The sequence below is a fragment of the Sebastes umbrosus genome, chromosome 17, assembly GCF_015220745.1.
Source record: "Sebastes umbrosus isolate fSebUmb1 chromosome 17, fSebUmb1.pri, whole genome shotgun sequence".
Classification (NCBI taxonomy): Eukaryota; Metazoa; Chordata; class Actinopteri; order Perciformes; family Sebastidae; genus Sebastes; species Sebastes umbrosus.
Genome location: NC_051285.1, coordinates 13,691,371 through 13,718,333, shown reverse-complemented (window position 1 = coordinate 13,718,333; position 26,963 = coordinate 13,691,371). Strand labels below are relative to the sequence as shown.

General features: G+C 42.3%; 1 protein-coding gene across 7 annotated transcripts in view; it reads right to left on the bottom strand.

The window, feature by feature from the left end:
- nbeaa (neurobeachin a) overlaps positions 1-26,963 on the bottom strand; it is a 109,118-nt gene that overhangs the window by 34,238 nt on the left and 47,917 nt on the right. For all 7 annotated transcript variants that reach the window (XM_037747857.1, XM_037747858.1, XM_037747851.1 and 4 more), the window contains exons 9-25: positions 21,166-21,363; positions 19,941-20,074; positions 19,219-19,327; positions 17,908-18,060; positions 16,023-16,191; positions 10,425-10,504; positions 9,905-9,967; positions 9,463-9,560; positions 7,737-7,829; positions 5,851-5,959; positions 5,661-5,742; positions 5,258-5,381; positions 4,976-5,168; positions 2,756-3,442; positions 1,986-2,426; positions 605-822; positions 282-435 (exon numbers count right to left, since the gene is read on the bottom strand). In XM_037747857.1, the coding sequence (XP_037603785.1) occupies positions 282-435; positions 605-822; positions 1,986-2,426; positions 2,756-3,442; positions 4,976-5,168; positions 5,258-5,381; positions 5,661-5,742; positions 5,851-5,959; positions 7,737-7,829; positions 9,463-9,560; positions 9,905-9,967; positions 10,425-10,504; positions 16,023-16,191; positions 17,908-18,060; positions 19,219-19,327; positions 19,941-20,074; positions 21,166-21,363 (3,105 nt within the window). The remainder of the gene's footprint in view (positions 1-281; positions 436-604; positions 823-1,985; positions 2,427-2,755; positions 3,443-4,975; positions 5,169-5,257; positions 5,382-5,660; positions 5,743-5,850; positions 5,960-7,736; positions 7,830-9,462; positions 9,561-9,904; positions 9,968-10,424; positions 10,505-16,022; positions 16,192-17,907; positions 18,061-19,218; positions 19,328-19,940; positions 20,075-21,165; positions 21,364-26,963) is intronic.

Sequence of the window (26,963 nt, the reverse complement as noted above, 5' to 3'; positions counted from 1 at the left end):
AACATTCAACCTTTAAGGTTTATGAGGATTTTTTAAAAATTTTTTTATCTATCATGAGTTTTATAGGTTAAAAGAAGCTACAAATTGTAATAGACAACGACAACTTCTTCAACCTATTCAATCATGCAAGATCAACGCTGCCCTGAACATGGGGGGAATCAGATTTAGCAGGTTCTCCAAAGTCTGTGTTTGAGGTTAACACCTGAGTTACAGGCCTACGAGGCAGCTGTTGACCTGCAGTTTTCCATCCTACCACAGAGGTGCAGAGTAGAGCCACTTACAGAAGGGGAGGTGGCAGCAGACAGGAGAGGCAGGATGCCTCCACAGGCGATGATGATGTTGTCCACCATCTGAGAAATGAGGTGGATCGTGTTGTGGACGAAGATGATGTTCTCATTGCTGTTCACAAAATCCATAACCGACTTGGTGGAGTGGCTGAAATAAGAAATTAGAGTTGGATGGACGACACAAAAATACAGTTTGGAAATTGAGACATCATAGGTAGCACGTCACTTTTTGAATATCCTCAGTCTAATCTAATCTATGTGTGATCAATACAGATGTCCTGAAACCAATGCTAGTAGTGTTAGCTTATTAAGCTCACCTTCTCCACACATGCACGTCAGTCTCCAGGGCGAACAGCAGGTCCGTGAGCAACCTCTGGTGCATCGGAGACCACTTGAATTCTGGGATGCGGAACATGGTCGTGCGTGGGCCGGGGCTGAACTGCCGCCGCTGCTCCTCCGTCATGGGCATGCCCCTGAAACCCAGATCAACGCGTAGGTCCCGCTCCAGCTGGGCTGCGGTACGACCATGGAGGGCCTGCAACACGGTGGGGAGGCCAGAGGGCTATTAGTACATCTCTTACTAGACTAACATAAATCTTGGCATACATACAGTTATGAAATTCAATTTCATAAGAGAAACCACAGAAGACTTCTTATTCTGTATTCCCTGATTTATTAGAGAATTAGTTCATGCGTGGGCAGTCACTTGGCTTTTCTGCTGATACAAACTGTCCATGGCTGAGCTGTTTGCTCCAATCAATACGCACAATCACATTGGGGCAGCTGTGGCCTAAAGGTCGGAGAAGAGGGCTTGTGACCCCAGTGTGTTCAGTTTAACAGGAAAAAAACATCCAAGAATGATGCTTGGGAATTATACAGTATATACTTTTTTTCTAATTTCTTTTTAAAGTCTTTCAAGCCAAGTTCACACTACACAACTACCAAAGTCATCAGATCATTGTACTGTTCACACTACACAACTTTCTGTCTTGTAATCGGGAGGCTTCAAGTCGTTGTGTTTTTCACACGACATGACTGACCGGCGACAGGGGGTCACACACTACAAGATCTTTCACCAGGAGGAATCCCCAATGAGGAAAGAAATATACGGTAAATGATGTGATACCATAAGCGAGACACATTGCTGATGTTGTTGTTGGCACATTTGTTTACAAAATAGCCTGTTTCCATGCTCTTTTTTACTATTTATTCCTCTAGGTGCAACAACAACTTTGCTCTGTGTTGGCTATAGCTGTCCCTGACATGTCTGGATGTTTAGCATGTTAGATATCTGGAATGTGTGTCATCAAGTGAGCCTCTCGGTCACTTTGAACAGTTCACAGATGACGCTCGAGCGCCGTTGTGCGAGCGGCAAGCCAACGCTAATTTGCCTCTGATCTGGGGCTTTTGACGGGGAACGGAAAATCAGGGCTGAAGTCGTGTCGTGTGAACTAGGCATCAATAATCACATGCACACTGACGATCAAGACCAAATATCCTTATGTTTTTTTATAAAAAAGTAAAGGAAAATAAATGAATTCAGTCTTTAAAATACAGTATGAACTGTAGCTGCATGATATCATTACAGTCAGTATAATAGCATAGCATAATAGCAGATTTCTGTGCCGTCAGATAAGAGTAACTAAGCAAAATATTTGCAGACTTGTATGAGCAACAAAATCAGACACATTAACAAACCTGAGTGGTCGCAGTAGTTTGTATCTTCTTAGTATCCTTGTCTTTCCCATCATCCGACCTCTCTGTATCCGAGGTGGTGCTGGCTGTGTCACCCCCAGTCTTAACCTCTCCCTCTGCCCCGGATGTGCCCTCTCCCTCTGGGAAATCTTGTCTGGAGGCTGCCTGGATCAGGGCTTGGCTCTCAGCCTCAGCGATAGAGCTGATGTCAGCCAGAGGGCTCTGGATCTTGAAGGGCCCATCCTCTAGAAGTTCCCCAGACGTGTGGCTCTGGGTCTGCGTTAAATCAGAGCCGCAGCTAGTCATGTGGGCCAGCAGGCTGAGGTCATCACTGGCGCTGGTGGTGGAGTGAGCCGGGACTGGGCCGGACGGAGTGGGCTGGTCTGGACTCGGCAGTACAAGTGGGTCTGTGGCTGCCAGAGCTGGAAGCAGCTTCTCGTCAACCTGGTAGAGATGGATGGGGTAATAAAAATAAAAAGAACATTAAGTCATTAGAAAAAGTCTACTTCTTTTTGGGGAAAGTAGAAAGATGCAGGGAGGCAGGGAGGCATCTGATTGGTTCTTTCCAAGCACACCGCGAGGCAGTGATTGGTAGACGTTTTTACAGGATTACAGCAGCTACAGATGAAGGCTCTTTTCCGGTCTTTTTTCAGAGCTCATAAGTAATGGATCGCTGTCGGGGTGTAAAGACCATTTCAACCAATATAACAAATAGTGTATACTGGATAACATCGTCAACCCTGCCTTTAAGTAATATTCATATCACATCCTACCTTGCTGAAGAGAAATCCGTTGTTGCTCGGGACAATGTCCTTCTCGTCAGCCAATGTGATGAGCGGACCCATATTCCCATCATCCTCCAGGCTGACTCCCGAAAGCCCCAGGCTTGACCCCATCCCGACCCCCGAGCCTGCCGTGTCATCTTTAGGCGCCAGATTCCCATTAAGGTTTTGAACCACAGCGCAGTAAGCACTGTCCAGGAGAGAGTCCACCTCTACCAGAGGTCCGTTCTCTATTCCTCCCCCACCTCCTCCACCCACACCTCCACTGAGGCCTTCTGGAGACAAATCCAGGTCATCCAACTTCACCTCTGTGGCCTCTACCTTCTCTGCTTTAATGTCTACCAGCAGGTCGTGGACCTCCACCCTCACCCCGGGACCGGTGCTCTGCTCCCCGGGAGTCAGGGCTTCTCCGTTGGGTCGCTTCACGGCACCTTCTGCGAGGAGGTTGCGCGAGTCTCCGCCAGCCCCCTCGCTGTACTCGGCCTCGCTTTCAGGTGTTTGCGTCTGGGAGTTGTCGTCGATCTCCAGGTTGCCATTGACGACGGGGGCGGGCGTGGCCGAAAGCCCCGAGATGGTGGACACGGAGCCTTTCTTCCCTTTCTTCATGTTTTCCTCCTCCTGGCGCTGGTACTCTTCGTACATCTTAGCCAAGTACTCTTTATGGGCTTCGTAGGTCACCTGTGACGGATGGCGGGGATATAATTGGTTATATGATCGGGACACAAGCGCTGACAATAGTTAACCTTCACATCAATAACTTCTCCACCAGGTAGTCCTTATGGGGCTCATACATCATCTGTACCAAAGGCTGCATGGACAAAACTGGGACACTAGCCTAACGGGGCTATTACACCATCATCCATAATGTCCCCTTGCTTTGGCACTGCCATGATGGGCGAGTTAAATACCCTCCACGGAACAGTGAACAGAGAGATGATCAGTTACTGAACATGATATCTATGATGTATCATAAGTCAGCGTGGCACTCCCTCTGGGCCTCGCAGGTTACTGAAACACGAAGTACGATTAACAATAGTCAATATGCACGGATCAATAAAGCTTTTGTCAGCATTTTCACTCAAAATATCAATACCTACTAATCAATATCATCAGTACTATGTCTTCATTAGTGGTGCAATAGATTTCAAATAATGTTAAGCAAATATTGACCAAAGCAAACTATCCCAACTTCAGTCAGATATTTTTTAACATAAATCACATCAGACAAAGAGGCAAAATGACATGAAAAAGAAAACTAATAGTGTCTTAAAGGAAAAGTCCACCTGACTGTACCAGTTTTTTCTAAAGTACTGTATATCATCGATTAATTCATCTGCAATCACTGGCAATTTTAGACTCTTTTTAGGGGTGCTCATCCTAGAGTGAAGATACTGGTATCATATGAAACTAGAAAACATAAGGAATCCATTTTTTATCAACCATGTCATAGTAGCTTTTCGGGAAGGACGCTAAATAGCGCTCCAAATTTAGTCCAAAATTTGGCAGAGAAAAATGGCATGGCGATTTAAAAGGGGTCCCTTGACCTCTGACCTCAAGACTTGATGCAGAAAAAGCAAAAATTGGTGCATAGAAATTCGCCAGAATGCAGGAAATTAAGTGTTTGACGCTCAAAATGTCCCAGGGGGAGGACCCCCAGACACCCTCGCTTAATATGTGTCCATCCCAATGTTGAACCGAAACCTACGCCCTTGACTGTACACGTAACATTCTCATTAGGCGCTGAGTCCCCATAAAAGTCTGATCCTACAAACACCCCTGTCTGCGATCATCAATGGAATTAAGTAGCGATTGACCTTGTTATCGTGTGCCAACCTTTCTTGTCTTCTTCCACTTTTACTCTTCCTCTATTGAATATACTAATATCTCAAATTGCTTTTCAACAGCTTTCAAAAAAACAGGCTGTAATTTAATTTTGCATTAAGCTGTGAGTTATAGTGATAGTGATTGCAACAGTGGGAGAATCAGAGGTTTTTCAGTTAAGAAAAAATGATGGTTAAGGCCTGAAAATGTCAGATGCAATTTGGCTGCACGGCATTCTAATCTATTGAGGCTCCTCTGGATGACAGAAATCGGTATTTCTGTGTCTTCATTAATGGATTTCTTCTAGTTTGATTGTAAATAAATGAAAAATGGTAAGAGTACAGAGAAGCCGTTGCTCTTTGATACTTAAAGTGCATGTCTCACTCTCACCTTGGAGTGTGCGATGGATAGGGTATCAACCCAGACCCTCCACCCGCCCCATTCGTATTTGATGGCGTGGTAGAGCAGGATCCTAAAGATGTTGTACACCATCTCGGTTATTTTCTGCTCCTCTGGGTTTTTTGGGTTGATGTACCCGAGGGAGAACATCCAGTCCTGCCACACAGAGCACTGCAGCAGGCAGCTAGAACACAACACAACACAACAATCAATGTAAGAAGCAAAAGACATGTAGCAGAATAAATGCAAGTGTAGTCATTTGTGTGCTCTTACCGCCGGTTTTCGCGGCTGTTACTGAAGAGTTTTATCATGTCAGAAAGAAAGAGTCTTCTGACTTCCATCAGCTCAGGGCTGGGAGAGGAGTTCTTCAGCAGGGTGGCCACTACCTTTAGAATCACTGGGTGGGAGGTAAAAACGGGGAGAGGAAGAAGGAGATGAGAGAGTAAGAGAAGCAAATATATATATATATAAAAAAAAGTATTTTAAACGAGAGAGAAAAATGTGAGGGACAGCAGAGTGAGAGGCAGATCAATAAGCGGGAGATGGCAGCAGTGTCGGCTTCTGAATCGAGGCTTTGTTGTTTGTTTACTCGCATTAAAAACAACACTGCATTATTGGCAGACCAAAGAACACAGAGCGACAGGGAGACGCAGGCGACAGTGTTTTCTGTACTTACTGGGATTCTGGATCTTGACAGTGGAGTCGGGCTCAGGGTGGGGTTTGTGAACCACCTGAGTGCAGACCTGCTCTGTCAGAATCTGCACACACAAGAGGATTAACTGCCGTCAATTAAACGCCATGGATTCTGACAACTCGCATCACTTCATGTGCGTTGCTATGGGGATGTCAATGAGCCAATCACCTACCTCATACAGAGTGTTGTAGGTGGTGACAGAGACAGTGTTGGTGTGCATCATGAGCCTCTCCCCCAGCAGTGTGAACAGACTGTGCGTGTGCATGATCTCTACCTTCCTCCTGCAGGGAAACAAACACGCACACGCACACGCACACGCACACGCACACACACACGAACACACACACACACATAACAGGGTTTATGACAGCTGAAATTGACATTGATTGTCACTGGCCTGATGACAGTCTGATATTGGCAGGCGGCACCATGTGGCCCCGTCAGTTATGATGGGACCAAAGAGGACGAGAGATGAATACCAACAAGGTAAATTAACAAGAGACATTAACACAACGGCAACACTGCAGGCGTCACCGGGGCAACATTTGTATGGCTGCACATTATTAACTTTGAATATTAACCTTGCCAGTGGGCAAAAATCGTGTCTCTAAGAGGCTTTTAACTTGAGAGGCTCAGAAATCAGGTTGACTAGCTTTGAGGATTTTTAAAAAATTGAATTAAGGGAATAATGCTCAGAGCTGCTGTATATTCCTGACTGTAATCAGGTTGCTAGAAACAGGAAACAAAGGAAAGTTAGCACATTATATTCCCTAACGAATCATTTAGCTTCCACTATCATTTTGTATCATGAAATGAAAAATGTATTTTAAACCCTTTTAGATCACCTCCCCGGTCATATTGTGCACCTATTTAACAAAATATGCAAACAAAAGCAAATCTATTAATTAGTATTTTTATATCAAAATCCATTCATCTTTTCTTCCTGTAAAACAAAATATGACATGTGCTTGCGTAAGCTACTACCAACCAGTTTCAACAAATAATATCATGACATCCATCCATCAATCAATCTGCAAATTTTAGCGACAAGGGAGGAAGCTTTGTACTGCGCTACATCCTAAGCCCGCCCACTTTTTAGCGGTCCAATCAAATGCGGAGGATTTGATTTAAATCCCTCTTTTTTATTATTTTTTTTCTCTCCGTTATTCTCCCAGTTTTTCTTTTTATTACTTTGTCATTAATTGTAAATTCTGAAGCAGCTAAGCTGCATATATGAAAGTGGTATTAAAACAAATTAATTATGAATTAAAAAAAAATAAAAAAATCTTTCTTTAACGGTACAATGCTCTAATATTCTGTTTCATTGAGGGATACTCACGTTATAGAAGCTAAGGACGCTCTAACCTCCGTTACATTGGGACTTCAAGCCGATAAATCATCAGATTATCGGTAAATCACATGAACATACGTTATGTGCAATCGATTAAAGCATTATGATATAATATAAAACATATTGAAATGTCTTAAAAAAAGTGTAAATGCTGTTTTATTTATCGCTAAATTATTGTCTGGATCAATATTACATTTCCAGAAGTACTGCAGTGATATGTAAAGTTGAAGAGGCAGCCCTACAGGATGTTTGGTTGGAGCAGATGTTAAGTAGGTGGGGGACTGAAGGTGCGGGGCTCAGGTGCAGCTTGGCAGCCTGCTCCCATGTCGTGCAGCGAGAGGCGTGCATGTCACATGGGATGAATAAATCCCCCAGCATTCTTTGCTGCTCATCAAGGTTCCACCTCCCTGCCAGTGCACACTGTCAGAATGATTATTCCGCCTGGACGTGATGATGAGGACATTATCTTTACGCACACACACAAACAAACAGCCTTTCGAAGGCTCACTGGAGGCTGCGCTGCTGTAGTGTTTCAGTTTTTACTGCAGTGGCCTCTCAGTCTCTCTACTCTGATGCAGTATTTTTGTTTTTAGCTGTGACAGAAAAAAAAAAGATTTAAGTGCTCCCTTATTTCAGTGATTCACCATTTACCGAGCACCAAACACCACACAGAAGAATATGCCAGACGGAGGCAAAGAGGTACTGACTTGTGACCAAGGTGCTTGAGGAAGTAGCCCAGGACTTTGAGGGCTTGGACCCGGATACTCTCGCTCTTGGAGGCCAGGAGCTTGCAGATCACCCTGTGACATGTCAAACACACAGCCACACTGATTACATGTCAATGAAGGGATTATAATACCTTAGATGTTGGCTACAAGTAAAGAATCATTCTTCTGTGTGTGTAGTAAACACCTGCTGCCTGATACTCAGTAAACATCCTCAAAGTTAGCAACACGTGCGCTGACTGAAGCATTTTTCTTCAAAAGGAGTATACTCAGAGGACATGAAAGTGAAAAAAATGAGAGAACACAACACAGTTTGCTGACTAGCTCTCCGGCAACAGAAGATTTACCATAGCAACCAAAAACACATCCATGTGCAGTTGTGCTTTAGGGGACTTAACGACACAGTTAGACTCCCTCTTTGAGAAATCACGCTGCTTGGCTGAAGCTACCCTTTGTATAACATCAGTATTGTAACTGAACATAAAGAATGGCTTAACCATGCAGTTGCTGCACAAAACTGAGGATGTATTTGCTCGTCAGACAAATCATATATTAAAGATAAAGGTTACACAGGTTATTTTGTACAATAAAGACTAGAGAATACATTTAGGGCTGATTGATGTGGCCGAAATCTTCTATCATAATATAGGTGATTTCATATCTGGATAATGATATAAATCACAATATAGCATGTTTTCTGGTAATTCAATAAATAAATAGTGTATATGAAATAACCACATGGTAAAGCCTATGTTTGTATACTCCTATGTGAATTAAACACTTGACATATGAAAAGTACTGATTATTTTGTTGTTTTAAAGAAAACTGTTTTAAGTGAAATTATAAGAAATAAATATAATTTTGACGATATATATCGTCAGCCCTAATTGCATTGGGTAAATTTTAAAATCTAAATCTCTCCCTGCTTTTAAAATCTTCACTGCTGAATTTGTAAATTACTTTGAGCCTCTAAATCTGCTTAATAATAATAGGAGACATGTAATGCAGCTGCTTTTTTTTTTAAAAAAAAAGATTTAAATTGTATAAGGTATGGCCTTTCTATATATGAATTTTAAGTTTGTCCATTAATATTTAAAGAATATTAATTGATATTGTGTATTGTTCCTTGCTGTTATAAAAATGCATAAACAGCAAAGGTCTAACCAAAAATGTAAACCAAATGTTTTCAGACAGTAGGGCTGTGTATTGGCAAGAATGTAGCGATACGATACGTATCATGATAAAGGGTTAACGATTCAATATATTGCGATATATTGCGATACTGTAAGCAAGGTGATATATTGCAATTTTTTGTCCAAATCTAATTTTAGGAAAATTGTCATAGTATTAAGACACACCTGCATATGCATAAAATCTGAGTAAAAACAGTCACTATGTGAAATGGCTAATACTGTATGGGGAATGACATCATTACACATGAATACAATTGGACTCATTGGATCCACAAGATTCTCAGCTTTCCAGTCATACCCGATTTATGAAAATTCAAGACTGTTTAGGGACCCCAGTATGCAGAAATATTCACATACACCATTATAGAATAGGTGAAAATAACAAATTTGTACTGCTTGCAAAAAACGACAGTTTTTGCCCAAAACTGCATGTGATTATCATAAAGTGGGCATGTCTGTAAAGTATCTGATGTAGCATCACATCTTTTGTGTTTGTGTATGTGGGCAGCATTCACCTTATTCCATTTCTCTGGTCAAACGCAGGGATCATGGACGCTGGGTGTTCAGACATAAGAGCCACCAACAGCTGGAGCACGTCGTGGATATTCTCATCCTGCCGACAAAAGAAAGCGAACAGGTGAAAAAAGGAGGAATAGGGTTAAGAGGACAAAGAGAGAGTTGTAGGGGTGGACAAAGGAGGAGGGGGTGGGGGGTTGCGGAGGAGCAGGTGGTATTTCAGAGCAAGAATAGATATAATCGTTACAGAAGAGTACATTCTGTTCAGTCCATTGTTGCGTCATTTTGCATGCTGTCGCGGCGCCAAAGCTGACTCACACTCTCGCTCGTTTAAGTGGACTATCACTCCGGCCCACAAATTATAATGCACATTTTGCCACCAGCTCCACTCAACCGCTCTCTCTGTCACAGTGTCTCTTTGGCACAGAAGTTAGCGTTTACCTCATGCATGGTCAATAGGTAGTTGAGGATGCTTTGCAGCTCGTCCTCCTTCACGCCTCGGTCCTGTGAAAAAAAAAACCCAGACATGGCATCTTAATGATCTCCGGTTGTTTCTACATCTTCTTAACCTCAGATGACTTCATTAATTCTGTTCCTGGTTGATGCATTTTGACCGTGAGGAAGCAACAACACACACATGTAAATGCAGGAACAAATCAATACAAGCACACACAAACACAAAAGACACAGTGTTTCATTCAGGCTGCTGATCTATAATGCAATTCTCCACACACACACACACACACACACACACACACACACACACACACACACACACACACACACACACACACACACACACACACACACACACACACACACACACACACACACACACACATTTCAGATTAAGCCCACGGCCCCCAGGAGCGAGAAAAACAACAGAGGACATAATGGAAAAAAAAGCGATTTCTTGCAACTTGAACTATGCAATGAAGATAATCAGTTTCTCTCACTGTACCTTTAGTATGAGTTGTTTGAGGAAGAGAAGCATGAAGGCTCTGAGCGAGATGATCTCCTTTTGGGATGGTCGTGGTCCTTCTAAACAAAACACACCCAAACAAAAGAATAATTTCCTGTTAAAAATCCATTTTTTATGCACGATAATGATCAGCTAAATAAGTCTGTGGCTCAGTCTGAGTGAGCCCTACTGTGTGCTGATATTAGGTTTTATGAGGCTTCCTGGAGAGCAGAGAAAAACATGTTAACACAAGCAAACACACACACATACACACACTGTAAATCACTGTCATTAACTCCAGGAGCAATTTGGCAATCTGGATATTTTATAGTTGTGCTAATCTAACTGATTACAGCATAGACAGAGCAATTTACAAAAAACGTGATTGATGGTCCAAATGATCCAAATCAAACAAGCACTGTAATCCACTGTATCTACTTTAAAGCTCTGGCACTCCGTCCGCTGTTTGCCGTGGTGGGCTACGGAGAAATAATCAAGCTAAAAACACAAAAGCATCTGATGCATAACACGAGCAATTCCTCATGTGGGTCTGATGTCATTGCCTCTGGTCTTTTGCCATTGTTGAAGCGTTTAGCTCCATTTTGCCGTGATTCATAACGGCCAGAGCTCCATGACCTGTTTCAGAAATGTGGTTTAAGCTTGTGTTTTCAACGGTTGTGTTTGTTCAATCTGAAATTTGGCTGCATTTAGCTTAAATAAAGGCTTCCTTTTACCTCGGAAAATATGGCATAGTAGCCCTTTTAAAAGAAGAAAACTGACAACTCAGATGTTGGCACTGCATTTTCATTGTTGTAACTGCATTTCATTCATTTTTTAGGTGTTTAATGTGAGCGCCAGATACACTAGAAGCTTAAGGCTGTGATGAATCGGCTCAAAACGGCTGCCAAATAACTAACTAATGGAATATGGTGCCAAATAGAAAAAAAACGATGCATAGATTCAGAATAAGGGCATTTCTCCTTTAAAAGTCCAGTGTGTAGGCTCTGGCTATGAGGTGAGGAGATTGCAACCCACTAAAGCCTCTCCAGTGTGCCAAAGAGGTGTTTGGTGTCGGGCATACACCGATTACATACACCATCGTTTTGCTTTTTTATACAGAAATAAAACCTATTTAGTTCATTTTGGCGTATCAGCGGCGTAGTTGGACGACGGACGCTACAATCTGAAAGTGAAAGTGTCTGTTCCGTATGGAGTCTCAGCTCAGAGTAGCAGGAGTCAGATTTCACACACGGGACGAGAGAGAGTTGACAGACAAGACGATGGCGGAGGATTTGGTGTCGAAGCGAAAAGCAAAAGCGCCTATTTGGCAATATATCAGATTTAAACCCAATGCTATAAGGCAACCATAACATTAATGAAGCAGTCGCTGTGTGGAGGACGGAGCAGCGCTGGGTCGAAACCTGCGGCCCCGCAGCGAAAGCTGGACAGGAGAGGCTAGACACACAGCCATCCAACGGTGAGATCAAAGTAAGCACTCTACACATATTGAGCATTGTCATTTCTTGTAAAATGTCCAGTGTAATCGCTAACACTGGTGTTGTCACAAGTTTATTAACCGCTGGGAAAATGTCCTCATTTTTGCCAATAGATCCCCCTAATTGTTACACACTGATCCTTTAATGATTCCAGCAGTCACTGCAGCCAGATAAAGTTGACTTTCCTTTTCTCTTCTACAAATGTCATTAACAAACACACAGTCAGTACACAATAAACCTCACAAGCCTGTTCTCATCAGCATTCTACAACCCCAACAGAGGTCTGTTAAGTTTATAAGGCAACAATAAACATTTATGATGTCCGGCTTATGTGCGGTGTCAGGATGTTTGGGATTGACCTTATTGTATGCGAGGCTTGCGAACTACAAAGGGAGAGCACTGCAATAGCAAACAGCGTTTAATTGTAAGCTCAATAAAATGCACCTCGTCCTCTCAGAACATTTAAACAGATATCTAACCTGTAGCTGCTGCTTGGACAGCGGAAATAAAGCGAGGAGAAACACAAAAGACTGAGGGTGTGAAAGGAGGAAGATACGGAGCTTCTCCCCCTCTGTATTTTTGTCATGCTCTGCTGGCGTTGAATCACACGAGTGTGAACTGGCTTCAGTCTGCTCCTCACAAAGCCAAAACATGACACTGAAGCACTCCCCTGTGATTCATCATCATTACCTGTCAAGCTGGTACATGTTGGCGGTGTCGTGACACTCGCCATCCATCATGGTTACGCAGCAGCTCTATGTCAAACGCGGACGCACCAGGTGAAGGTATATTCATCTAAACCGCTCCTCAGGCCAGGGGCAGCTTTAATTATTGTCTTTTACTCCTTGAAATTAATTTTCCTCCTATTGTGCTCCTTTCATCCTAATCTGACTCAACAGTTTTATCCAGTCATTGTGAAAAGACGGTTTTGTTCTGCCTGTCTTTTTTTTTTTTAGTAATGAATTTATGCACGTCCTGTGTTCGTGCAAGTGTGTCTATATAAGTTGATTTGATCTAAAAAATATAGTGAATTTCTGTCTTTTCATTCGAGGTTTGTTTGTTGATCTACATACAGATTTAACTCCAATTAAATGCATTATGTTACAATACATTACAGGTCACAATACAGTAAAACAAAATACATGAAAATAATGGTATCACAGAGGTTATCGGAATAAAAAATAAATAAAAGCACTTTCATTCTTGTTTCACTCAATAGGAGCTATTTCATCACTGTTTCGGTTGCATTATAATTTAGCTGCAGAGTTCAAAAGCAATGTACCTGACTGTTGCAAGGCCTGAGGTGTTTTTATTACAGTACACGCTCTCCCTTTTTGTGGTTCTAAAGGCAATTTTTAAACATCAAATGAAGCTATTTGTGAAATACAAGGAGAGCTTGGAGAGGAACTGTGTATTTCTAAGCAGGGTTTCAAAGATTCAAAGCAGGTGCAGGGTAAAAATACACTAATGAAAAAAAAATACTGTATATCTGCAACTTGGATTCAACCTCATTACTTCAGACTGAGGCACAGTTAAATACATTTCTACCCACATCGCACAGTGTAGGTTCAAAATATATGTCCATTACTATGCAAATTAATTCCATCAATGCATATCGCACACTTACAGTATAGTCAAGTGCCCACACCAGTGCAGACGTCCAAGCCACAACAAGCACATCGTTTAGCTTTGAACGACCATTAGTATGTGTCTGAGGCTAATTGCTAACGTTATCTGTGCTTCTTTATGGAGCTGAATCCCAGCAGTCAAACAGCAATATCGCCAAACAGAAAGGAAACCAGACAGCCACTTGATTACAAATTCCAAAAGCTCCCCTTGGATGTGCCAATCAAATCCGTCTGTTGCCATGGCAACGCGGGATGCGTATTCATAGTCAGCGGAGGGTCCCGGGCAAAAGAAGAAGGTTGATTAAAGTGAAAGGCCTCCTCCGACCTTTCTGAAGCTCTGGCGTGTGGTAACACTGTTCTCTGCTGAATTACAAAGGCAGAGTCAATGTAAAATCTGATTTGTCGCTGTGTTGTGTTTGGAATATGGTGTGTTTTGTAATTGTTCTTCTTTTAAAAAGTATTAGGGCTGTCAATTGATTAAAATATCTAATCGCAAATTAATCGCAATTTTTTTTATCTGTTGAGAATGTACCTTAAAGGGAGATTTGTCAGGTATTTAATACTCATATCAACATGGGAGTGGGCAAATATGCTTGCGTTATGAAAATGGATGTATATATTTATTATTGGAGATCAATTAACATCACAAAACAATGACAAATATTGTCCAGAAACCCTCACAGGTACTGCATTTAGCATAAAAAATATGCTCAGATCATAACATGGCAAACTCAGGCCTAACAGGTAACAACAGCTGTCAGTGTGTAAGTGTGCTTACTTAACTATAATTTGCCCCAAACTGCATGTGATCATCATAAAGTGGGCATGTCTGTAAAGGGGAGACTTGTGGGTACCCATAGAACCCATTTACATTCACATATCTTGAAGTCAGAGGTCAAGGGACCCCTTTGAAAATGGCCATGCCAGTTTCTCCTCGCCAAAATTTAGTATAAGTTTGGAGCGTTATTTAACCTCCTTTGTGACAAGCTAGTATGACATGGTTGGTACCAATGGATTCGTTAGTTTTTTTTAGTTTTATATGATACCAGTATCTTCACTCTAGCTAAAACTGAGCCCGCTACAACCTAAAAATCCCAAGTTGCGTTAATGCGTTAAAGAAATTAGTGGTGTTAAAATGAATTTGCGTTAACGCGTTATTAACTTTGACAGCCCTAAAAAATATATATATAATAGATTACTATTACATAGGCAACACAGTTATTTTTCTTAAGAAACAACAACCATTTTTTACATGAAAAGAGAACGTGCTTTCTATTTTTCTGCAGCGGTCTCATTCACTCTCAAACATGCAGAAACATTTGCAGACGGGAGCTGCTGCTAAGCCTTGCTCATGAGCAACCAGACAGTGGTTGTTAAGGGAAGGGAGAGTTACCCACTCACACCCACTGAATGCATGAATGTGTCTGTGTGTAGCATTAATGACCACTTTCTTTCTTGTCATTATCTCCATGTAGAAACAATGATCAAATAGCCATCTGTATTTTATACAATTTGAGGAAGCTGTAATTACTTGACCTGACATTACATCAGGTCAGCCATTAAACATTCAGTTAACTATTCAAGTCTCATTGACTACTGACTTTAGGGTCCTCATGGTGTTTTTTTCAGCCATAGGCTGAAACTGATTTGACAAATTTAAAACCTCTTTAGTTCAGTGAGTCATCTTAAAAAGCAAATCTTCGTCAAACGCATACAATTAAAAGCATATTTGCTGCATGTAACCATGAGTACTGTAGAGTTAAAGCTCCAATACTATGAATAGAAAGTGTTCAAGTTCAAACCCTGCTTACTTTCTCACCTCTGCATATCTGGCAAATCGCAGCGGGCTTGTCGGATTGTCAGAAAAGCTACAGTAATGGTCTGACACAGCCCCTTCAATCCTGATGTCAGAAAGGTGTAGGGGGGGAGTGGGTTTCAGACATTGTTCGGCCACCCGACAAGCACTTTGGTTGGAGCTTACGACACCTTAAATTGCACACACAGGTGTGAATGTGACAATGAATGTGTCTTTGTGTGGTCGCCCTGTAATGGGACAGGCTCCAGCCCCCATGTGACCTCACACAGGACAACCACAGAAGATGGATGGATAGACGGATGTGTCAGAGATTGACAATACCACTATGTGTATAGATAAAAGCATCTGTGTGTACTTGCAGTAAAAATCCAGTAAAACGCTGTCACTAAGAGATGATAAGTATGTTTAAGACGAATAAAGACAGAGAAACAGAGTGTTAAGTCGTGTGCAAAGCCTGAGAATTTACGACAGAAATGTAGACAGAATAAAACCAAACAAAGCTATGAACTGTATCGACAGATAGCTAGGTCAGGAATACAGTGTCTTTAAATCTCTGGCGGTGTTCATTAGAAGTACTATATAAAAGAGAGTCATTTATCTTTCTTCTTACAGTGAGAATGTCTTCATGTCTGCAGATTGTGTGCAGGTGTGAACCTACCAAGACCTTTGGGGGTGATTCCGCTGCACTCCAGCGGGTTGATGGCCCAGTAGTAGTACTTGAGAGTGTGCATCAGCTGCAGGACGGTGCCCACGCGGCGGATGGTAGTGTAGATGGTGGCGGTGCCAATGAACTCCGATGACAGGTATGTGTAGAGGGATAGTTGGACCTGAATACACACACATCCATTTATACAGTACATACGCACACAAAGGTCGACAGACAAACACAATTTTGTTTCTAGTGTTTAAACAAAAAGCTGTTTTATTGTGAAAAGACAGCCACAGGGGAATGAAGGGAATCTTCCCTCCAGCAAAAGCGGCAAGTGTTTTTCTGCTTTGTGTTATTTTTGATGTTTCTGTGCCTGAAGCCGTCAAGCATCTGAGGGGCTCCTTACGCAACATTTACGGAGGGCGCTCTCCAATTGCTTATTTGCTACTTACTCCTGTTCCCTTTTTCCCTCTCTTAATATTCCTCTAACCAATCCTCTCCGTCGCCCGTACACAGACTCGAATCTGCTGCACGCCCGCAAATCTCCGAGCTCATTACAGTGACCACGACGCTAAGGACCAGCCTTAACGAGATAGATCTGGATAAGCGGATGAAATTAGCGGAGTGCCGCGGCCTGACCATACCACATCACAGCTCATCTAGAATGGAGGGCGCACTCAGCTGGCTTAAATGGCCTTCATTACATTGCTTTTCACACATTGAGCTGTTTATCAGGCGCCATTTACGACAGGTTCAGCTGCAGAAAAGCTTGAAATTCCTTTATCATAGCACAATAGTTTGTGCTGCACTGCTGCAGCAATAGCTTGTAACAAACATTTCTCCATCTCTGACAGGATTCAGTTCACCAGCAGTGCTTGGTAAAAAAAAAAAAAACAGGCTCCTTTTTTTTTAGTGCGAGTAAGAGAGATGTTATGAGACGGGAGATGAGGCTCAGATGTGAGTCCTTAAAAAGCTTCTTGTCCTGAATATGACCAAGGATATTCTTACTAACAATGAAGGTGATGATAATACCCTGAGAAGTGGAAAATATTAAAGCTCAGCAGGAGACAAGAATGGTACAGCGGAGGTAAGATTAAAGGTTTAAATTATTTTTTGTGTGTGCGTTGCCACTTGTCTTGTTCTCATTATGGCCCTGCTGATTTGTGGTAATGCTTTTTCAATTGAAGGTAACAACCTAATAGGCAATCACATCACTTCGGACTGTTTCGACATGTCAACTAGGGCTGCGTCGGATTCTGACTTTCACATCCTCCTTATTTTCCTGAGCTGCAGCAACTGCTCAGTCGCATTTCTTCCGTCTTAACTCCAACATGCCCTGGAGAACGATACTGCCGTACCCAGGAGCCAATCACGTCTCAGGGTCAGAGGGAAGAAGACGGGGAGTCAGGAAGTTCTGGAAATAATGGAGGCAAGAACTGACTGGCCCTGCGGGAACGCCAGGAACACTCACATCTAGTTCAGTGAGTGAGAAGGAAAAAAGGATCTACACATCTCTCTCCTGTCCCGGGGTCTTTTCAAATGTCACTTTCTCTCTTTGTTTCCTTCGTTTGCCTGTTCTGTCCTTTCCCCTGCGTGATGTGCCAGCTCCTCCCTCCATGTCCTGTAACCTCCTTTGTAAAATTATTGTAAAGGGCAATGGGCACTAAGATGTCAGTCCCTCCTTCCTCTTCGTTTTGTATTTATTGCTTGTCTCAATTTTCCCTGCATTCAGAAAAATCTTCCTGAGCAGTTCTTTTTCCAATTTGTCTCTGTCGGGGTCTGGGTCTATCACCCCATTCATTCTCTTATACAGACCACCATCTTCTGTTTTTTTGCAGCAAGGTCATGAAATCACACACACACATATGCAGTAAATACACACAAATAAACAGACCTTGGCAGGGGTGTGTATCCAGATGGCAGCGTTGAAGAGGACATGGTCACAGAGCTGTTTGAGGAGAGGCGCTCCATGAGGTAAACCATCCAGATACTTGGCGAAGGACAAGAACTGTTCAAGTACCGCCCTGGTGATGTGGACTCGTGACGACTGGACAAAAGACGGGAAACATAAACTGTGATTTAAATCTGAACGGTCACGCATTTGTAAATGACATTGAAACAGTGTCTTCATACGGTACTTAAATATACCTTGATAATAGGTTCCTGGGCAAGATCTCAACAATAAATATTCTTTAAACTGTTACAAAGGATGACTGCATCCATACAGTGCAGTAGATGCCTAGTTGCCATGGTTACTGATTGACATTTTCAGAAGACACAAGCCAAATGAGAAGGGGTTCAGCACAAAGAGGAAACACTAACAAAAAACAGCTGTGTATGAAAGTGTAAATTTGAAGTGAGAATATTTTTTTCAAATAAAAATCTACAAATAACAGTCTTATTTAAATTATATAAGTTTTATTTAAATTACCGTGTCAGGAGATGCTGTCAGCCAACAGTATACCCAGTGTAACTCTGGTGATTACATGGTGCCGGTGTTCTCTAACAGTTGTCAAAGGTGTTAAGTACCTAATTTGCACCAGTAACCAAGTCTCTATTATAGTTCATGTGATATGGCTTTTTGCACATTTGTGACATACTGTTACTTCCTGTTGCAGCTAGAAGAAACAAGACTAGATAAAAAAAACAGAATTTGTTTGAAAGTATGTTGTATATTGAATGTACTTGGTACACTTAAGGTTAAGCCCAGGTTAAGCACACAGCACCGCTCCACAGGCGCATCACCTATCTTGACCGTTGCCTTTTGCCAAGGGGCTTTTTTGAAGTGGCCCCGGCTTAATATGACGGGGGGACCCTCTGCCCCCCTCCTTGAATCTCCCCGGCAACAGTCCTGTAATAAATTTAAGTTGTTGATTCAACTGTCAACATTTTGGAGGATCTAGGTTGTGGTACTGTATTGCATTATACAGAGAGATGTTTCTATTATTCAGTCAACCCTAAACGGGTTGGACAAAATAATAGAAACACCTGGCTTTACCCGATAACCTGGCGACTGAGTGCACAGCAGATAAAAATGAGTGCAAGGGCAACCACAACATAATGCGTTATAAAACCGGAGGCCTTATAAGCCTTGAAAAACTTAGTGGAGGTCATGGTGAACATCAACGTAACTCCTTTTTCACCCAACAACAAATAAATGTAAACATGTAACACAAACACTTTTTTGTAAAGGCCTTTAACTGACCTTCTCGAGCAGGTATCCAATCACTAGAAAGCCCTTCCCTCCCAGCATCTGCTCCTGCATCGCCACTGAGCTCTTCAACAGCTCCACCAGGAACGCCAGCAGAGTGGCACTGCAACATACACATCGTGCACACACACATTTCAGTAATACTGTGAAGAAATCATTGATGGATTTCTATGTCATTTATTTCTAATAGGAAGGTGTTTTCCGTTTGTTATCATTGTCTTCCTGATGATATTTGAGAAATAGTCTCGGATGCAACTAACATGATATGGAGATCCTGCCTGATATGTAACCGCATTAAGGTGATGCGAGTGATGGAGTGGTATCAGGACGATCTAAGAGCGAAGAACGCAGACACTCCGACTTTCTAAAAGCAGCTCATCGCTCCAGGGAAAAACCACATAACTCTTCTTCCTTTCACACTCGCATGCCCTCCTCTCTATAATCAGTTATTTCTAGCCTGCAGCGTAATTGTAAGGTTGGAAGATAATTCTCACACGTATAAGACTCATCTTTATCTAATGTCGCTCGTAGTCTTTTTTCTTTACTTTCTGGGTCCATTCCAGGATCAGCCGCAGTAGGTGTTGCACATTAAACCAGAAATCATGCATTTTTTTAATGTTTTAGATCATTTAGTGGACTGCAAATCATTTATACCGTCTATATATCACTGCATCCCGACAGCCACTGGGTTCCAGTTATTTTAGTAGACCACTCACCAGACTGTGGTGTCCACGCTGCAGTCATTGAGCTGTTTGTAGTCCAGCTGAGCGAAGAGAGGGAACAGGACCTGGATGCCTCCTATAGAGTGGATGGCACTGTGGATGGAGTGGGTAACAATGGCCTTCACATCCTGGGGGACGGAAACGGACAGTTAGTGCTGACAAACACTATAATGTATCGTGCTGTATGTATGTATGTATGTACACACTGATAGAAACACTTACTCACGGCCAATTAAACACATCTCATATCAGACTTCGGGTCAGTAGAACATCTACTGCAGATCTCAAATAGAGCATTACTACATTTTCTAATGGTCATTAAAGCTCAAATAGACAGAATATGGTATTTGAACCCCAGAATATACTGTATGGCTGTGCACCTATTTGTCAGAAATACAACTGACAGCCCTGATTTTACAATGGATGTACACGTTTGTCCATTAGCTTCCTTTCACACGTCTTGATTTACATCTATTTGAAGTTTAATCGATGATGCTGCAGTACAATAAAGACCATCTTTTGGATTTCAGCGAGAAAAAAAATCAAATACTTTAAAAATGAATTATGCCAAAACTCAAAATTGCCACAGTGCTGCAAATGGCACCTGTAAACCTGTCTCATGCTGTCTTAACTCACTGAACTGAAGATGATTGCGTAACCTCTACTAACTAATAGAAATAGCTACACAACTAGAATATAATAAGGCTCACTTAGTGCCCTTTGTAATTGTGAATTACAGTAATTGCTGCCTGAATTGCTGGTGCACTTTTCGCACGATGAGCAAAGGAGGTCTTAGAAATCAAGATGAGATACTAAGAAGAACCACTATTAGCAACAAGCCTTGAATAAGGGACAGTTGGAAAGATACTACGTACAAGTAATATCCTCAAACGAGAGTTAAATTAACCGCTGAGAGTCTCAGCGACTGTGAGACATTGGTATTTACTGCAGGCTATGGTGGCAACGTTCTTTCACAAGGTGCATTTCATATTTTCTTTTTTAACTAACATATGTATTGTCCTTCTGTGGTAAACCCCACATCTACAGTACTGCAGTGAGGGTACTACAGATGAGTGTGAGTCAGCCTGTGACAAACTAGCCTGATAATCAGACTGAACTGCCAATTTTCATTTCAAATCAATCATTCATACATGAATTGCTGAACAACTCTCGAGATGTGGCAGTGATTCAGAGATCTGTGATGAGCAGCCGGACTGACCTGTAGCATGAGTGCGTGTGGCGAGTGGACGAAGATGGAGGCGTTTTCCCTCGGCGACGACTCCAGGCAGAGCTGGGCGTCCGTCGCCTTGGCGTTGTAGGTGAAGGAGATGGAGCTGGCCAGCTTGCCATCGTACAACACCTGCTTGTGGTGCTCGGCCAGGTGGATGTCACTCTCTGACTTGAACTTGAAAGTGCTCTGCGGTGATGGAGAGAAAGAAGACGTCAAAGATGGTGTGAGACAAAGCTTTGAATCAGAGAGACAAATTACTTGTCCAGAGACGAGAGAAGTGCGAGTGTGTGTGTGTCTGTGTACTAGATCAACACCCAAAATGGAGTCTGCTTAATTGCAGCATGAGCCGTGTGTAAACAACACAGCATTAGCTTAATGAACACAGCGCTAACCCGGGCACTAATTCAATTAGCACAGAATAAGAGATGGAAAGGGCCAGCGGATGTGTGGGAGAAAGTTACCCGCAGCTCCAGATTTTTCCCCTTTCTTTGTTGTCTACCAACAAATTAACACATAAGAGAGTACGGACACATTTGTGTTATTGAATTTCTGCATATTGCGTTACATTTGTCCTGCTAATAACACCAACTTTAACCTTTTCCACGAGCGGCTGAGCTTTTATCTTCTTGGACTATTGTCCTTGTAATTTTCATCCTTGAGAGTTCCTCATACAGTAATACCAAAATACAGACTGACACTTTGGCATGGGGAAACTATAACGAATTGTATGGCATGCTGTCTCCTTTGGTTTACTTAAAGAAAAACGATTAATAAAATTGAATTTGTTTTGTCCACGCTGATATTGTAGGAAGTGTAGGCTACACTTTGTGTGTGTGTGTGCATCTATGTCTATATCTGTCTGTGTGCACAGGTCTGCAGGTCCATGTGTCCTGCAGCGGTGCTGGTACACACACATGAAGCCCCGCAGATGAAAGGCCAGCGAGTTGCTCTGCCGCCCTTTGCAGCAGCTCCGGGAAAAGCGGCGCTCTCCCCCTTCGAGCGGGTCCCGGGTCCCCAGGTACCTTGCTCAGCCTGACTGCACAGGAAAGCCTCGGGCTGCTCACAGACCTGCAGGCCCGTCTTGTTCTAAACCTTTCATCTGAGGTCTGCAGTAGAAAATGTGCCCTGAGCAGTTTCAACCATGCAGCACAAAATTTCACACTGAAGCAAAGAGGGCACTGCACAATGGAAACATCTGAAGAAAACAGCCCCTCCACAGCGTAACATCCTTATCTCGGTCCAGGGAATACAAACCTACTGTTTTTCTACACTATCTTTGCCTTAACTTTCTCCTTCCTTCCAATTATCAGGTTTAAATTTGACGCAAAAAGGCTTATTTGTATTAACCGTATAATCTGAAGCACACTTTCCACAGACATTCTTTCCAAGAGTTAATTACATGGTAGGACAGCATGCCTATGTTTATATTTTTTGACTTAGGAACATTTTACTTTAGTGAAATATAAGAGCTGATGACCGGCGTTAAAAAGTGTATCTATTAAACAGCTGTGTTAAAAAGTGTATCCATTAAAAGTAACCTAGAATACTGCAGCCATGTGCAAGGATAATCAATCACAAACACAAATAAATTGCTCTTTGGTTTATTTTGAAGGTTAGTGGGCCCCCTGCACGAAAAAAAAACACTGAATTGCCTGGATGTGAAATTAATACACTTATTAAGATGCACATTTTTTGCAATGTAAGCCCATTTATTGTGGTGCATTTATGAAGTGTGTGTGTGTGTGTACTTGTGCATCTGTATAGATGTGGTTGCGTAAATGTGAGCTTTTATTTATGTCGCCGTGCTAAACGATGGAGGCAGGTAGCTGAAAGTGTAAAAGAGCTTTGCTGACTCTTTAAAGTATTAAGGGATGTACGGAGGCATTCGACAGGCAGTGGGAGAAGCAGGCCAGAAGAGTAAAGGAAAGTGCAAATTTTCTATGTATGTAAAGCTTTACACAGTTGCGCTTAAACACATATGTATCCCTCACCTGGTTACACGAACACACACAGAGGAATGAAAGCGACAACTCCTGCCTTCGTCACACCCTGACAGCTGCAGATACGACACTGGCCCGCAGTGATAACAGCACACACACACACACACATCTACTCCATTCAGCTCAGCCCGCCGGGCCTCCCGGCATCTCCACACAGTTTGCAGAATGACAACCAGTCCTCCAAAATGAGTTCTCCAGCATATGGCAAAAAGGTTGTAAAACTTATTTTGGGAACTTATTGCGGTTATCAGATGAATAAATACCTTAATAAATACTAGGGCTGTCAATTTGTTAAAATATTTAATCACGATTAATCGCACATTGTTATCCCCTTAACTTTGACAGCCCTAATAAATACAAATCTTGGGGTGGGTATCATTTGAAATACGGATTCAAAATTTTGAGTTTCAATACTGATACTAAACAACCATGTGAGAACTGAAATATTAAAACTCTACCAGACATTTGATGCCAGCTTTTAGGAGAGTTATCGATATTCTGTGCTGAGGACACTCCATATACCAAATTACACAAATCTGTTTTTAGGGAATGATTCTTTAAAAGTTTCTTAAAATGCAGTATACTAAAACCTGACAAATGCACGCAAAAAAAAACACAGACATACAATGCAGGTGTCCAGATAGACACACAGGACACAGTCCATTAATTACGTTGTGGCCAGATTGTTGGCAGTGCTCCGCGATGAGGACATCTGGACTCCTGATGATGAGTGCAACCGGCGGCACACTCAATAACATGCGAGTGACAGGACATGCACAAAAAACACACACACACACACACACACACACACAAACGAAACTTTCTTTTAACCACACAGAAAAACAAGATGTTATAGCCCACCTTCTTCTGTCATTAGGAGAGCATGGAAGCGCTGAACTGCACACGCGTACAGAAGTTCAGTACGCGCAGCGTGTCGGCCATCATGAGCCGCGTCGAGCGAGAAGACCTTGAACACCCTTACTGTGCTGAAGGCTTGTTTAGCAGAGCGAGCGGAGTGTCTGTCTGCTTTTTGCTCCTCATTACTGAATAGCAACTCTGACAGCGGTTGAGACCAAGAGGCTACATACATCTACAGTATCCACGTATATATATATATATATATATACACTGTACAGCACAGTCCTCTTCAACTCCGATTAGGCAATACTCCAGGAGCAGACTGTCATATATATATACACATCAAGTTGTGAGAACAAGGACCGGCCTATATTCGCATTAAGACAGGAAGCTGTGTGACACAAGCTGAGTCCCACTGGCGCTCTCCTTTTTAGCCGACCGAAAAACCCGCACACTCATCATTACAATAGCAGCACGGAGGCCAGCGGCTTTGAAACAACTGAGCCATTTAATGGTCTCTTCTGGGCATCTTAGAAGCCCATTCTGCGCCATGCAGAGAGGCAATCATCTGACTGATCAGCCCTAGGAAACTGTGGGCTGTGACAGAGAGAGGAATCAGTATTCATGGCCGAGAAACAGCAAACCCCGAGCATGCGATCATTAGGAGGAACAAGAGAGGACTCTAGTCTATAACGTGAGAGAGAGAAAGCAGTAGGACGATCTGCGCTCTGCCTCATGCAATCTCTGTGTACTCCGCATGTTGTCAATATGTTTCTCCATCAGTGTCGCCTTATCAAGTCTTGGTAATTAAAGCCAATTCCTGATTCAGTATATACTCTTTCTAAGGAGCCGTTGAAACACCAGCAGCTGTTCGCACACATCAGCAGCCTCAGACATCCGTGCAGTCTCATGGCGCTGACAGATTTGGACACCTTCATAAACAAGCAATAAGTGGCCCGAGGCGTGCAAGTCTGCCAAAACAAGAAGCAGACAGCTGGCAAGGTGTTGCGACATCTCAGCTGTCTCCGATAGCCAGGCCAAAAGGCAGAGATGGTGATTTCTAAAGCTATCAGTGCTCAACACCCAACATCCTGAAGCCTCATTTGAATAATTCTATAGTGCGACAGGAACGCAAAGTTTTGTGTCTTGACTCTGAGTTTAAAGGCAAAATCCACCCTTGCATACTTCCAAACTGCAAAGTCCAAACATCAATTTGTGATTTCCCAGGAGCTATTTAGAGATAGGGTAGTAAATTTACTTTTTGTTGTGCCCTTTAATCTCAATCTGCTTCAACTACTTTAACTTCACATAGTGACTTTGTTCATTTGCAGGGATGCATTAAAAGGCATTTAAAGTGCTTAATGCGAGATTGGGAGCATTTCTGTTGCCTCAGCACGGCTCTCAACATGGCGACAGTTGAGCCGGCGGCTTGTAGCTTACAGTGCTAACAGCACTAACAGTGAAAGCAACAGTGCTGACAGAGCTAACAGTGGTAACCTGAGGGGGAACCGGAAGGTGTGTGTTACGCTTCCATGACGCTGCCGTCCGAACCGACGGGGTTATCAGCTGTAACCGCCGTATGAGTGCAGTGCAGAGCAGCGGCCGTGAGCTAGCCAGTGGGGCACGCTCACATGCATGAAGATGCACTAAAAGCATGCGTGGCATGCCAACATGTCAACAAAGCACAGAGAAGCTCAGATTACCACACACACAGAGGGAGAGTGACTTCATTCACATTATTCCACTACATCTTTACTTATTACATGGCTTTGTTGAATACTCTATTCTGATTGGTCAATTACGGCTTTCTACGGTCTGTTATTTCTTTACGGCAGACCGCTGCTATGTATAACAGACCGTTGCTATGGCTGCAGATCTGATCTCAGACTCTGGGGGACCATTTTTGTGTCAAATTATTGATTTCTTAAGTAAGTAGCCGTGTAGTAAGCAGGATAATGTACAGCTAGCGGGTCATTATTGAAATTGAAATAAATCCCTTCAGGGCGATGCAAGGTCGTTTCGTGTCAGGGTCCACATAGCATAATAATGCTCTGGATATCATATGGAGCACCTTTAAGTCTAGGTAGCCAATAAGTTCTCAGAAAATTTGGTTGTAATTGCAGCCACGTCCCTCACTCGTAACATGTCTTTCAGCTGCACAACATCATGATCTACTATTGATAATTTGAAATATCTGCCTCTTCTGAAACTGAATTAGAAATGCACACTGATAGCAGTGATGTTCCGGTTGACAGGAGCAGAATTAATTAAAATGAAAAACACTCCTGCAAATATTAGATTACCCCAATGAAGACAGCCCTCCTGTCAAAACTTGTTTTTGGACAAAAAAGTTGCATCAAGGTTACAGTATGAGTGTGAAGCTATGGTTTACATATTGATTACCTCGGCTTCTTTTATACTGAATTTCTCTATGTATTCTTGTTTTAAAAAATGTCCATATTTTTAGCTAATTTAAAGTGTTGGATTTTTGCTTCATACATAAATCCTAAAAAGGACGACTCTTTCACAAGCTAGTTCTGTACTCTAGTCCGGTGATTCCTAACCAGGGGTACTTTTACCACAGGGGGTACATGTTCTTCTGCTTGCCAGGGAATACTATACGTGTAAAGATTGTGGACTAACTGAACTAATTTGAAAAAAATAGGAATTATAATTTGATTTAAGGTACATTTTGAAAAGATGAATGTGTGTGATTCATTTATGATTAACTATGGACAATCCTGCAATTAATAGCGCTTAACTATAACACGATTAATCACAAATTAATCACACATTTTTTGATCTGTTCAAAATGTACCTTAAAGGGAGATTGGTCAAGTATTTAACACTCTTATCAACATGGGAGTGGACGAATATGCTTGCTTTATCAAAATTGATGTATATATTTATTAATGGAAATCAATTAAC